This window comes from Molothrus ater, chromosome 25, assembly GCF_012460135.2.
Source record: "Molothrus ater isolate BHLD 08-10-18 breed brown headed cowbird chromosome 25, BPBGC_Mater_1.1, whole genome shotgun sequence".
Classification (NCBI taxonomy): Eukaryota; Metazoa; Chordata; class Aves; order Passeriformes; family Icteridae; genus Molothrus; species Molothrus ater.
The window spans coordinates 2,492,429-2,507,188 of NC_050502.2; the positions used below are offsets into that span (position 1 = coordinate 2,492,429).

Genomic DNA, 14,760 nt, shown 5'->3' on the forward strand with positions numbered 1-14,760 from the left:
AGAAAGTCACATCCTGCCTAATTAATGCAAAGTGAGTCTTCTGAAAGCTTCAGCTTGGGATGGACGCTGGAACTGCTGTGTTCTGCTTGGAGATCCCAGAGGTGTGGATAATGAGCTCTTCTTTACAAGAAAAGTGCTGAGTTGGTGCCTGCTGATAAAGTCACTTGAGCTGTCTAAAAGATCTGATTTTTAAATGAGTTTCTTAATAAAAAGTGAATTTAGCCAGAGGATCAGTGCATTACTGGCTAATTTAACCCACATCTAGACAAGCAGCACAATAAACACATTTTCTGTGGGGGAAAATCTAAAAGAATGGGGAACCATCAGCATTTTTTTCTTCATTTATTCAAAAATAGCATAACTAAAGCTAAGTAAAGTTTAGAAATTACCAATTTGGTGTCAATAATATTGTTGTAGAAACAGTTTGATTGCAATATCTGGTTTTGGGGGAGACCTGGCAGGGCTGCTGATGAAAGCCACTCTGATTTCAGATTTCTCATCTCAATATCCCCTCCAATTCCAACATGACAGTGGGGTAGCACTGCTGGACCATCTTTGCCAAGGTTGGTGCAGTTTTGGGTCTGTGGCTTTTGCATGGCCTTGCCATGTGAATTGTTCACTGAACAACCTCCTTGTTCTGAGCCATGAGAGTGCACAGAAGCTGGGACTTGTAATCCAGGTAGTGGGGAGGGGATGTGTACTGGGAGTGTTACAATAATCACAGGTGCTGAAGTAGCTGAAGTCCTGGGACCTGCCTCCCTTCCCTGTCTTATTCCATCGCTTTTCACAACCATTTCTCCTCCTGTGTCTTGCTGCAGTTCTAATTTGCAGTCACAGTGTGTCCTCCAGCCTCTTCACTGGCCCCTGTGGGCTTTGGATCCACTTTTTGGAGCACAAAAGAGCACTAAGGACTTTTGAAGGGCAGCTGGTCCATAAGCACAAGCCTGAAATTGAGAAGGAAAATCGATGTCTGTTAGTCTTGGAGGCAGCATTGAACATGGGCTGTAGCTGCTGAAGCTCAACATTCGGTAATTTCTTCTACAATTTATGATTGTTTTTTTCTTCTTGCCCTCAGAACAACCTCAAATGTGTTGTGTGCAGCTGTTAAAAATTGTGTTAATCCATGGATTGCTCCTGGGAGCAGGAATGTTCAGCCATTGCTTTGGTTTTACTACTGAACACACAAATACAGAAATACCCTTGTGAACCATAAAATGGAGCAGTCATATGGATCCCACTGTCAGAGTGACTGAGGATTACTCAGCTTTTTACTGCAAGAATAAAAAGCTGCCCGAGATTCAATACAGAAGTAGCCAAAAGAAGCAATAAAAAAGAGGTGATAGAAATGGACTAAAGATAGAGAAATGAGAGTACAGCTCTGTGTCAGGTCTGCCTCTGCCATCTGTGGACAAATAGTCTAGATTAGAGTGTATTAGTCAGTCCTGCTTTCAGGGGCAGCAGCATTTCCAAGAACTGGGAAATGAATGCATTTCCTCACCAGCTCCCATACAACAGTGCTGTGTCCCTGACCTGGGTTGGGTGTCAGAGTTTAGTCCATTGAATCAGGAAGTTTTCAGAAGGAGGCAGAGCTTGGCAGCCACAGAAACAGGAGAAGTGACCCTTGTGACAGCAGTGGAAGTGGTGTGTAACAGTTAATGATTGCTGCTGCCACCTGGATTCTATGCAAAGCTTTGCAAAACAGATGAGGAAGATGTAAACAACAAGGCCATGTTTAATAAAAGAAGGGTTTTCAAGCAATGTCGTTCCTGGGCTAGAAGGCATAGCTGAGTCCCTTGGAGCCCAGCTCTGTGGCTCGCTGTGCTGGGACAGCAGCTGGTCACATCTCCTGAAATGAAGCTGGGAGCCCACGTGATGCCACTGCATGTCCTGTAAACTGTCAGGATTAAGCATCTGCTCCACTTGGAGCTCTATGCTCAGTTTAATAACCATTCACGTGAATTTTTTTCTAAGTGGTGCCTGGTTTGTAACTGAATGACTGCAATTCTCAGGTTTTTCTGGTAGCTCAGATGAACTGGAGTGAGAGGTCCACAAAAGATGGAAAAGGCAGGAAGAGAGAAAGTGATGGCAGCAGCAGAGTTTCTGGATGGACTGGAGATGAGCACAGTGGATTTTCTCAGTCTCTCAGTTCATGTGCTCGCTATCATCTGCTAGTTCAACATGACTGGAACAAATAATGGAGAAAAATAGAGTAAGGAAGCTTTAACCTCCGTGAAAGTGAGCTCATTTCTTCTTCCTCTGGGCAAGTGGATTAAAAATCGTGGTGTTACATAATCTCTACCCACAGAAAAGCTTCTGTCTGCCTGGAATGTTATCTGCTGTGGCAGTTGGTGCTTATGAATGAGTTCCCTAATCCATTGACAGAAACGTTCCAGCAGGCACTTGCAGACTTCCCTGTGGTCTGATGCTTGCTGAGGAGCCCTTAGTCAGGTGTCAGGGGCTGATCCAGCCTCGGGAGATGGATGTTACATAGAAAAGGCCTTTAAACTGATAGGGGTTTTGGAAAAAAAGACTTTACTGCCTGTCCTGGGAAAGGAATCCAACTAAGGAATGGAAAAGAAATAGAGATTATTCAAATCTCAGGTTTTGATTGCAGTTAAAATTTGATTTCTTAAATCCATGGAGTTTCACATACATGAGCATAACCTGGCCTTTTTCTATAGGATCCAATTTTTCTTTTTCCTTTCAGACTGACCAAGTTACAAATATGAAAAATCATAAGATGATTCAGTTGTGTGCAAATGAGGTGATTCAGGTATATTTGAGAAGTGGTTCAGCTTTAATGTAAAGCGCCCAAAGACCACAAGGTTTGCCCATATCCAGGCTTTGCTGAGATGCATCCTGAGCATGTGTAAATCAGCTAATGTTGGACTCTCTGGGGACAGCAGGTTTTAGCTTTTATTGTAAATGCTGGCATCTCTGCACTCAGCTGGGCTGATTTCAGAGCTCCCTTTGAGTGCAGTCAAATCCATCGATTGGGATGCTGCACTAATGGAGAGAAATATTGATCATGAGCATTTCTGAGGAGAGGAGAGGAGAGGAGAGGAGAGGAGAGGAGAGGAGAGGAGAGGAGAGGAGAGGAGAGGAGAGGAGAGGAGAGGAGAGGAGAGGAGAGGAGAGGAGAGGAGAGGAGAGGAGAGGAGAGGAGAGGAGAGGAGAGGAGAGGAAAGGAGAGGAGAGGAGAGGAGAGGAGAGGAGCTTTCTCATTCCCAGCACTGTCTCCTGTTTCACATCCAGTAATGGGGCTGCAGCACCTCTGCCCCTGTCCCAGCTCAGGGGGAGGCTGTAGCAAAGTCATTTGAGCTGCTGGATGTGAAGTGCATGTGCCTACAGACAGAGAAAGAGAATATGGGGTTTTCTTGGGGTTGTTTGTTTTCTGGAAGGGTTTGGAGACAGTTCTTGGAGTGGCAGATATGATAGTGTCAGCTGATTAGTAGGAAGAATATGATTCCAACTCCTTCTCACCAATGAATAGGACAAATAAGTTGTTGGTGATGATTAGGATGAGTAGAGCAATTAGGAAGAATAGTAGGTAGGTGGAAAATTTTGTGATATAGGGGTCTGAAGCTATAGATCATGTTGCACATTGTAGGATAGATCATGATACAAACAGTGCAATGGAGTTCTTGGAGTGGCAGATAAGTAATTCCAGAAGCCCCATCACTGAGAGTGATCACTGTCTCCAAACCCTTCCAGAAAACAAACAACCCCAAGAAAACCCCATATTCTCTTTCTCTGTCTGTAGGTACATGCACTTCACATCCAGCAGCTCAAATGACTTTGCTGCAGCCTCCCCCTGAGCTGGGCCAGGGGCAGAGGTGCTGCAGCCCCATTGCTGGATGTGAAACAGGAGACAGTGCTGGCAATGAGATGTGCTGGGTGGGGAGGGCACTGTGCCAGCTCTGCCACTGCTCCTGCTGCTCTGGGACTGGAGGTGCCCCCACAGGGCTGGACAAGGTGGCTTCAGAAGGACCAGAGTGAGTTCATTTGATGCAAGGAGCTGTGCTGATGTGCAGTTTGGCCGTCAGGCCCAAGGAGTGCTAAACAGCTGGGTTGGAGGAGGTCAGCTGGGGTTGCTGTGCACAAGATACTGAAGTGAAAGCAGTCGAAGGATTTCTGTTACCTTGTGCTGGCTGAGCAAGGGGGAAACTGGGTTTGTTTATTGATAATTATGAAGCTGTGGAGAGCTTTGTGCATTAGCACTGGGCTATATTTAAATAGTATCCTGTCTGTCAGATGTCCCTATTACAAAATGTTCTTTGCCAAGATCATGGGCCTCTCTTTTTTAAAGTTGGATTTGAAAATCAATTGTTTTCAGAAAATTGGTTAATATGCCATGGCTGTGGCACCTCTGTGTGTCATTCCAAGAGCATTTTAAAGGTGTTATGAACAGCTATGGGAAATGCCACTTCACCACTTGGAGAGTAGAAAGATTGCATTTCTGAGAGATGAAATAATTCTTAGTGCAGAAAATAGAGTGTTCTCCAGCCTCTCACCCTGTGTGCTGCAGAAACTTAGTGCTGTCTTTAATTAGAAAGCTGTCACAGCTGAAGTAAAAATAACAACTCAAAACAAAACCTCCTGTGAACCAGACTGAGAGCCATGAGCCTTAAAGCTTTACTTGTGGGGCAGCTGAGCCCTGACAGGAGCATCCCAGCCCCTCGTGCTGCCCAGGCCGTGTCTGGCACACAGGGCAGGAGGAAATGTTCCCCTGCTGCGACCTCTGCTTATGGGAGAGGTGCTCAGGTTCAGCAGGAACAGGACATTGATGGCTTGTGTCTTCACTGACAAAAGCCACCTCGTTTCATGCAGGTCATGTGGAGAGCTCTAAAATGTCCCAGTGCGGTCAGGACTGAGTTGGAATCCTCAGGTTGGAGGGAGCTGCTTTGGGGACATTTACAGACCCTGCAGGAAAACCTATCTTCTTGTTAATCTTCATTAAAATCACACATTTCAGCTCTACTGCTGAAAGATGCTCATGAATTTGAGATTCTCTTGGATTATTCAGCAGAAGAGTGAATATCCCTCACAAGGACAGGCTTTGAAGACCATTTCCTTGAAATAAGGAACTTTTAAAAATTCCTGGAATTTCTTTTGCTCGTTATCTTTGAGATAGACACAAAACCAGCTACAGTTTTGGCTTGAATATTGCTGGGTTCTCTCTTGTCAAGGTAAAAACAAGCCAGAGAGGCCTGTTCTGAAATACACTTCAATTTTAGAACTTTCCCCTTTCAAGAGTGACCTTACCCAGTCCCCAAATGGACACCTTCCATCAGCACCAACACCTCATTATGTGTGTTGAAATAGGCATCTTCTCTGCTTTTTCAATTTTGTATATTTTTTTGTGGTATTTCCCCTTTTTTTTTTTACTCCCTCAAAATAAGGCTCCAGTTCCTGACTAATTTTGCTGTAATGCTGCACTAGCCAAATATTTTTGTGGAAGAATTATTAGTCATAGAAGAAAGAATGTAATGAAATATTCTTAGAAAGTGTTCTAACTATGCTTGACATGTAAAATATTTATCCAGGCGTGTAAACAAAGCAAGAGGTGTCTTGCCAATGTCCCCTTGTAAACCTTGGCTGGTTTGAAATCATGAACTGTTTTGCAGTTCTTGAAAATAAGGTATCAGGTTCTGTGCTGACATGAATTGGCACAGTGCTAATGGCTGGCCTCACCTAGATGAAATTGTAGCCCCTGCTCTTGCCTGCCTCAAAATAAAATCAGGTGTTTTCCAAAGAGCTGCAATTGTGCTAAATAAAACTCCTGTGTTTATTTTGGTTTTGGATTACTCAGTATTACTTGCAGTTACCGTGAAAGGAGCCTCGTGTTTGTTTTGCTTTTTCTTATTGTCTGTATCTTAATGAGAATGAAAGCATGTGTCTGATTCAGAGAACTCTGTTCTTTCTAAGGACAGCACTGATAATGTTCCCTTTGTGCCTCAGCTCAGAGGAGCCTCTCTGCCCTTGCACAGGAAAATCCAGCTGTGCTTTACCTGAACAAGCTTCCAGCAGCTCTTTGGTGAGGTAGGGCAGTGCCCATGGGCATGGCACATAATGCCCCTGCCAGGGCCCTGTGCCAGCCTGAACCAGCCCAGACTGGGGGCAATCCCAGGGCTGGGGGACACCCCAGTCAATGGGGGACACCCCAGGGCTGGGGACACCCCAGTCAGTGGGGACACCCCAGTCAGTGGGGACATCCCAGTCAGTGAGGGACACCCCAGTCAGTGGGGGAGTGGGGGACATCCCAGTCAGTGGGGACATCCCAGTCAGTGGGGACATCCCAGTCAGTGAGGGACACCCCAGTCAGTGGGGGTAATCCCAGGGCTGGGGACATCCCAGTCAGTGGGGACACCCCAGGGCTGGGGGACATCCCAGTCAGTGGGGACATCCCAGTCAGTGAGGGACACCCCAGTCAATGGGGGACACCCCAGTCAATGGGGACACCCCAGTCAGTGAGGGACACCCCAGTCAGTGGGGACACCCCAGGCAGTGGGGACACCCCAGGGCTGGGGACATCCCAGTCAGTGAGGGACACCCCAGTCAGTGAGGGACATCCCAGTCAGTGGGGACACCCCAGTCAGTGGGGACACCCCAGGGCTGGGGACATCCCAGTCAGTGAGGGACACCCCAGTCAGTGAGGGACATCCCAGGGCTGGGGGACATCCCAGTCAGTGGGGACACCCCAGGGCTGGGGGACACCCCAGTCAGTGGGGACACCCCAGTCAGTGGGGACACCCCAGGCAGTTGGGGCAATCCCAGTCAGTGGGGACACCCCAGTCAGTGAGGGACACCCCAGTCAGTGGGGGACATCCCAGTCAGTTGAGGCAATCCCAGTCAGTGAGGGACACCCCAGTCAATGGGGACACCCCAGTCCGTGGGGGACACCTGGCTCTGCTATTCCTGCTTCTGCCCTCGACACTGGGCACCAGCAGCTGCTGCACCTGGAGCCTGAACCCCCTGCTCAACGTGGCAATATTTCCTTGCAGATTTCGTTGCCTGCCATTGCATCCCTGCCTTTGTTTCTTGGCTTTGCTTTGAGTTTTTTCACTGTTATTATTTTGAAAGCTGCCGTGACTGCGTCCAACTTTCAAAAATGTGCCAGCTATTGTTAGTTTGCTGAGGTGCTGCTGTGTAATTGGTCAGAAATGAATGGCAGTTGGAGTTGTAGAGATGAGCTGGGAATGAGTGAGCAGTTACTTGTTGGGATCCCTTCCAGAGAAGGAAAGGTGGAGTTCTGAGCTGCTCACAGCCTTTCTAAAATAAGAGTCCGACCAAGTAGGTGCTTTTCACTGTGGGTAAAATGTCAGATAAGTTTTTGTAGCAAGCAAAAATGTGAATGATGAGAGGAATTTTGGTTTAGGGTATTGGCTGTGCTGAATTTGGAATTTTTACTTCAATTAATTAAAACTTGTGTAGCTCACACTGATAGTACAGCAATGCTGATCTTGAGAGATCCACAGTGGACAGTTGCTGTCCTAAAAACAAATAGGGTAATTATAAAAGCTAATTTATGAATTATACATACACAAATAATGTCAATTATATATAAAAAGATATCAATCTATTCTTTCTCCTGATGATGGCCACCAGCCTCACCTGGTGTGGGACAACACCTCTTGCTGATTAGAGATTCTTGCTGTTTACATTCCCCCAGCCTATTGCACCTGTGTCTGGACGATGAGATGAGAGAATTGGGCATTAAAGAAATGAAATCTTGCCCCCAAACCAAAGTAATAACAAGTTTTTGCATACTAAAGTTAGTAAATTAGTTACTTGGAGGTTTTTTTTTTTTATTATTTTCTATGCTGTATTGCTTGGTTTGTTTTTAATTAAGAGCTCTCTAAAGGCATCTTTTATTCCAACTTTCCAGGACACATGGGCTTTATCACTGGTATGAGTCAGGAGGAAAATAGTTTCCTGCCTGTTTAGACTCTCTTTGCATTAAAAATTATATATTCCTGATGATATGTGATATATTTAACTCTGCTGTTTTGTGAAACTGTGTTTGGAGCAGCCTCTGAGCAATCCAGCTGTATCTTAGGGGAAAGCAGGAAGAGCTAGAGTGGATGGATTTAATATTTGAGCTGACAGAGGGGAACATTTCCAGGTGACATAAACCATGTACTGCAGTGGTTCTTCCTGAGGCTCTTCAGCAATGCACTGATGTGTCAGAATAACTCATTTTATCCTCACTTGCTGTGCATTTGTTTGGGCCCAAGTCCTGGGGCTCTTGGGAGTCCATGTGCACATCCTTATGTACATAACCAAAATTTCAGGTGCTTTATTCCTCTCTGCCTGCTTAAGGGCTGTGTGGCAGGAGGGTGTTTTACCAAATAGTATCAAGGGTTTAATTTGAGATTCTCTTGGATTATTTAGCAGAAAAGTGAATATTCCTCACAAGGACAGACTTTGAAGACCATTTCCTTGAAATAAGGAACTTTTTAAAATTCCTGGAATTTCTTTTGCTTGTTATCTTTGAGATAGACACAAAACCAGCTGGCTAGAATATTGCTGGGTTCTTGCTTGTCAAGGTAAAAACAAGCCAGAGAGGCCTGTTCTGGAATACACTTCAATTTTAGAACTTTCCCCTTTCAAGAGTGACCTTATCCAGTCTCCAAATGGACACCTTCCATCAGCACCAACACCTCATTATGTGTGTTGAAATAGGCATCTTCTCTGCTTTTTCAATTTTGTATTTTATTTTTTTGTGGTATTTCCCTTTTTTTTTTACTCCCTCAAAATATGGCCTTTTCCACCCCACAACTGAGCCTTTTCTCCCACACAATTCCTGTCTGAATAAAGAATTTGGGAGGCTTTTACTGAAAACAGGAGACTTTAAGCTGTCACCACACACACAGCTTATATTCAAACTTTCCACCAATCAGCTGGAGGGACTTTTAACCTGAAATATTTACATGAATCAGCTTTGGGGGAGTGACCAGTGCTGCTGGAGGAGTTTAAACTGCGGAGCTTTGCTGTGCCCGGTGCTTCCCTGTGCTCCGGGAGGATTTCGGGGTCGTGGTGCAGGGAGCGCCCAGCACGGATGAGCCGGCAGTAAGTGAGGGGTGCTGGGCACAGGCTTTGCTCCACAGCAAATGTGGGTGAGCAGAACTTCTGGTGGTTGCAGGTGGATCAGATTCTCTCTTAGAACTCTCAGAAATACTCCTGTCCTTATGCAGTTTGTAGCTTATAATGGAAAAACTGCATAATACAACTGAGAGGACAGATTCTCTCAAAAATACTCCTGTCCTTATGCTGCTTGCTGCGGTTTATAATTGAAAAATTGGACTTCTCATAATACAAATGAGAGGACAGATTCTCTGTTAGTGCTCCCTCAAAAATACTCCTGTTCTTATGCAGTTTGTATTTTTTAATAGAAAAACTGGACTCTGCATAATACAAATGAGAGGACAGATTCTCTCAAAAATACTCCTGTCCTTATGCAGTTTGTAGCTTATAATGGAAAAACTGCATAATACAAATGAGAGGACAGATTCTCTGTTAGTGCTCCCTCAAAAATACTCCTGTCCTTATGCAGTTTGTAGCTTATAATGGAAAAACTGCATAATACAAATGATAGGACAGATTCTCTCAAAAATACTCCTGTCCTTATGCAGTTTGTGGTTTTTAATGGAAAAACTGGACTTCTCATAATACAAATGAGAGGACAGATTCTCTGTTAGTGCTGCCTCAAAAATACTCCTGTCCTTATGCAGTTTGTAATTTTTAATAGAAAAACTGGACTTTGCATAATACAAATGATAGGACAGATTCTCTCAAAAATACTCCTGTCCTTATGCAGTTTGTAGCTTATAATTAAAAAACTGGACTTTGCATAATACAAATGAGAGGACAGATTCTCTGTTAGTGCTGCCTCAAAAATACTCCTGTCCTTGTGCAGTTTGTAGCTTATAATGGAAAAACTGCATAATACACATGAGAGGACAGATTCTCTCAAAAATACTCCTGTCCTTATGCATTTTGTAGTTTATAATTGAAAAACTGGACTTTGCATAATACACATGATAGGACAGATTCTCTCAAAAATACTCCTGTCCTTATGCTGCTTGCTGCAGTTTATAATTGAAAAATTGGACTTCTCACAATACAAATGCAGCAATTGAAATCAAGGGAATTTGGAATCAACTTTGATTGAACTGCCTAAGAACGAAAGCTGAGAAATAAAAGGTTTTTGAAATCCAAAGGGATAAGGCAGCTTTTTTATGCTTTGCTGAAGTGTGTGGGGTTTTCTGAAATCTTTATAAATGCTTTTGCAGCAAATGGTAGAACAGAGAGCACAGCCAAACTCTGTTATCTGCAGCACTTCCTCCTGTTGCAGGCTCTCACCTCAGTGTTTGTAGCTGAATTTAACACAGGTGAAGAGAAAGTGTAACTCACAGGTGTCACCTGCCTTAAAACTTTATTTAGCTCAGTATTGTTTATCTTAGCAGGGAACATTTGTTTTTCCTGTCTCTAGGTAAAAATATCCTGCTTATATTTGCAACAGCTCATCTTTTGCCACAGTTTTTTTCCCTTTTCCCTGATCATATCTGCACAGTCCAACCTTCTGCCAAGGAAGGAGGTGTGTATTCTTTATGGGCATGGCCAGCTTTATTAAAAATGCTGAATTTAATCAGATAGCACTGGCAAAGCTGCCATTGCCATAGGGGTAAGAAGCTCTTTTTGAGGATCAAATATCATTTTTCAGGTGCCTGTTTTTATTGCAGTATTGTGAGGAAATACCTGTTCCAGTTCACTTGGGTTTGCTCTCTAACATGAATACCTTGGCCCTCAGAGGGAGGCAAATCCAAAAGCAGTAAGTTGTTGCTGTGTGAGGAATTTTGCTGGATGTGTTTCATCTCTTCTGTTGGTGAGGCTGCCACTCTGTGACCTTCCTATTTTGGAAAAGTCTGTAAAAGGTTACATCCAGTTAATAAATATCCATTATTTTTCTACAGGTTTCAGTCTTGCTGTGTAGATTGGCAAAAGAAAAGCAGCTGTGAATGTGGGGCACTGCTGAGGGGTCAGTTCAGTGCATAAACTGAGCACTGGTGGCGACAGAGGGACCTGGTTCCCCCAGGTCTTAAATCAAGGTGTGCAAATGCAGTGTTAAACCCTTAAACCCTTATTGCCAACTGTAGTTTTGAATTACATTTGTAGAAACAGTGGATTTTTGTTGAGCCTCAATTAAATGAGTAAGTCAGTAAACTTTGCTAACAGTGTAGCACTATGCACAGAATGGGAGAAACAATCAAGCATTTCATCAGCCTCCTTGGCTGTCTCTTGCCAACATTTTCAGGCTGTCCTGCATTGCATCAGACCTGCTGGACATTATTTTCCATCTATCCTTTGAAACCAGATGGAAAATGAATCCTCTGTATATTGATAGAGTTATTTCATAACAAGGGAAAAGCTTTTTGTCGTGTGCCTGTGCTGGTTCAACCTATAAATCAGCTTTTATTGTCTGCTTGTGTTTGTGTTGGGAGAATGAAGTGAGGGTCAGTAGGAGGTTTGTGAAGAGCCTGTGAAGGTGCACTTGGATGTTTTCCTCTCTGGTACAGCCCAGGTGAGTGCCTGGACCATGCTGTGCTCCAGGTGCTGCTACAGCTGCCAGGGAGTGGCAACCCCAGCCCTGCCCTGAGCATCTCCCCTGGTTCAGGTGCACGGGGCAGTGCTTGGGGCTCAGCCTGGTTGGGAGGGTGTGACCGTGGTCACAAGGGTTTTCAGGATGAAGAAGAGACGAGAATGTTGACTCCATGATCAGAAGGCTTGATTTATTATTTTATGATATATGTTACATTAAGACCATACTAAAAAGAAATAGAAAGGAAAAGGTTTCTTGAGAAGCTAGCTAAGCTAAGAATAGACAAGAATGAATAACAAAGATCTGTGTCTCAGACAGAGAGCAAGAGCCAGCTCTGCCATGGGTGGTCAGGAAATCCCAACATCCACAGGAGACCAATCCCAGGTCTACCTGTTGCATTCCACAGCAGCAGATAACCATTGTTTATTTTGGTTGCTGAAACTGCAGCTTCTCACAAGGAAGAATCTTAAGAAAGGATTTTTCATGAAAGATGTCTGCGACAGGAGGGACCTGAGGAGCCAGGCTGGCAGGGCTGGGGATGTCCAGCCTGGATGGGAGAAGGCTCCAGGGAGACCTTAGAGCCCCTTGCAGGGCCTAAAGGGACTCAGAGAGCTGGGGAGGGGCTTGGGACAAGAGCCTGGAGTGACAGGAGCCAGGGAATGGCTGCCCACTGCCAGGGGCAGGGATGGATGGGGTGGTGGGAAGGAATTGGTGCTGAGGCCCTGGCACAGGTGCCCAGAGCAGCTGGGGCTGCTCCATCCCTGGCAGTGCCCAAGGCTTGGAGCAGCCTGGGACAGTGCAAGGTGTCCCTGCCATGCCAGGGGGTGGCACTGGGGGGGCTTTAAGATCCTTCATCATTCCAGAATGAGCCATCAGGTCAGCTCTAATTTTTTAATAGAGGAGAATATTTCACTTCTTGCCTTTCTTTCTCCTGGGTGAGTTCCTGTCTCTCTGCACAGCCCTCTGGAATGCCTCCCTGCCACTGGGAAGGTTTTATTGCAGCTGAACTGAGCTGACAGATAGAATCATTTGGTTTTTCTCTTTCTCTGGGAAAGTCTTCATCTGATTATCAGAAGCAAATAGTTATTATGAATATTAGAAGTTAGATTGCTGCCTTCTTGCCAATATTAGAATTCTTCTCAGATCAAGATTGCTGGCTGCTTTTTTATTTAACCAATGCTACCCAGGCCAGGGGAGATCCATGATCTCTGTGCTGCATTCCCTGCTGTGGTTTATACCTTACACTGATTCCCCTAATCCTTATGTACAGGAAACACTTCTTCTTTATCTTAAACCCATGAGATTGCCCTTTTCCTCTCCAAAGTAGAAAGCAAATCATTGCTCATTTCTCTGCTTTTATGTTTAGAGAAACTTTTGGAATATTCTAAGGAGACCTTTTAAGATTTTTATGCTTGTTTTATCTGATATAAAGTTAGTTTTCTTCCTAGTAGCTTATGGGGGGCTGTGGTTTGGAATTTAGCTGGAAAAACCAGGTTGATAACACAGAGGGGTTTTATTTATTGCTGAGCAGGGCTCACACAGAGCCAAGGCCTTTTTTGCTGCCCACCCACGAATGGGCTGGGGGTGCAGAGGAGCTGGGGGGCACAGCCAGGCCAGCTGACCCAGGGCTGGATATTCCACTCCTGGTGGCATTGTGCTCAGCATCCAGAGCTGGGGGAAGCAGGAACAGGGGGGATGTCAGGAGTGGTGGTGTTTTTCTTCCCTGGTAATGGAGCCCTGCTCTCCTGGGCATGGCTGAACACCTTCCTGCCCATGGAAAGCGGGGAATGAATTCCTTTTTTGCTTTACTTGCATAGACAGCTTTTATAGAGTCATAGAATGCCAGATTGGCTTGGGTTAGAAGGAACTTTAAAATTCATCATATTCCACCCCTTTCCATGGGCAGAGACACCTTCCACTGTCCCAGGCTGCTCCCAGCCCTGTCCAGCCTGGCCTTGGGCACTGCCAGGGATGCAGGGGCAGCCCCAGCTGCTCTGGGCACCTGTGCCAGGGCCTGCCCACCCTGCCAGGGAACAATTCCTGCCCAGTATCCCATCCATCCCTGCCCTCTGGCAGTGGGCAGCCATTCCCTGTGTCCTGTCCCTCCAGTTCATTATGAGCAGCCCCTCTCTGGCTTCCTTGGAGCCCCTCCAGATCCTGGAAGGTGCTGTGAGATCTCTCCACAACCTTCTCTTTTCCTTTACCTATAAAATGTCTGGCTCTCCACGCACAAATTTCTCTTCCAGTTCTCTGCCCATCCCAGCAGGGAGCAGTGAGCACGTGGCTGTTTGGGGCTCAGTTGCCATCTGGGGTTAAAGCAGGACACAAATGAGAGCCAGGACGTGCAGCTCCATCAGATCCATCCTGTCCTCAGAGCAGGGCTGTGGAATGAGGTCAGGCACGCCCTGCGCGCGCGCCTTTCCTGCTTGCTCATATTTCTGACAATAATTGGACATGGGAATGTTTTTGTAGACTTAAAGGAGCGTTGTCACCTTAAAAATGAGTTGTTTGGAGTTTTATTTCTGTCGTGATGGTTAGGCTGTGGTTCAGGAAGAGGGGAGGATTGTTCACCAGCTGAGTCACTCGCTGCTGCTGCTTCCTCACCGTTTGCAAACCAAATGGTGAAGTAGAGCCACTCATTTCCACTGTTCTTGCTCTCTTACACCTTCTCTCTTGCCATGCCAAATGACAGTGAGACCCTGTATAAGCTGTCAGGGTTTTACTCCTTAATGGATTTTGGCAGCTAGGCTTTTCATGATTTTTCTTTGAAGTTTCTATGAAGTTTTTAATACCTAAAATACTCTATGATGGCTCTTTAAAAAAAAATTCCAATGAGTATATCTTTATAAATATAGTAAAATATTGTATTTATGTAATACAATAAATAAAAAGTAGAAACCAGCACATTTGTAGTGATGCTTTTATTTTTTTCTTGCTTAATAACTGCTGTATCTAAATGGGTTTTCTCTGCTGGCCACGTTGCAGTATTTGAGTTTCTTTTCACCTTGTTCATGGTGCTCTGTGCAGGTGAAGCCATTCAGCTCTTCCAGTAATAGGGTGAGAGCTGCAGGCATTGAGAAGTGGCTTTGGATGTGCTTTAGATGCCTTAGGGTGGGGAAGGATAATGTACTGGAGATGTCACAGCCCCTTTACATTCC

The 14,760-nt window shown here is 45.1% G+C and overlaps 1 protein-coding gene across 2 annotated transcripts in view; it reads left to right on the forward strand.

The window, feature by feature from the left end:
- KCTD20 (potassium channel tetramerization domain containing 20) overlaps positions 1-14,760 on the forward strand; it is a 33,684-nt gene that overhangs the window by 4,689 nt on the left and 14,235 nt on the right. The window contains exon 1 of one of the 2 annotated variants that reach the window (XM_036398425.1): positions 9,024-9,072. The exons of the other annotated variant lie outside the window; for it this stretch is intronic. Within the exon in view, the coding sequence (XP_036254318.1) occupies positions 9,062-9,072 (11 nt within the window). The 5' untranslated portion in view covers positions 9,024-9,061. Of the gene's footprint in view, positions 1-9,023; positions 9,073-14,760 lie in introns of those variants that run through there. 2 annotated transcript variants of the gene reach the window in all.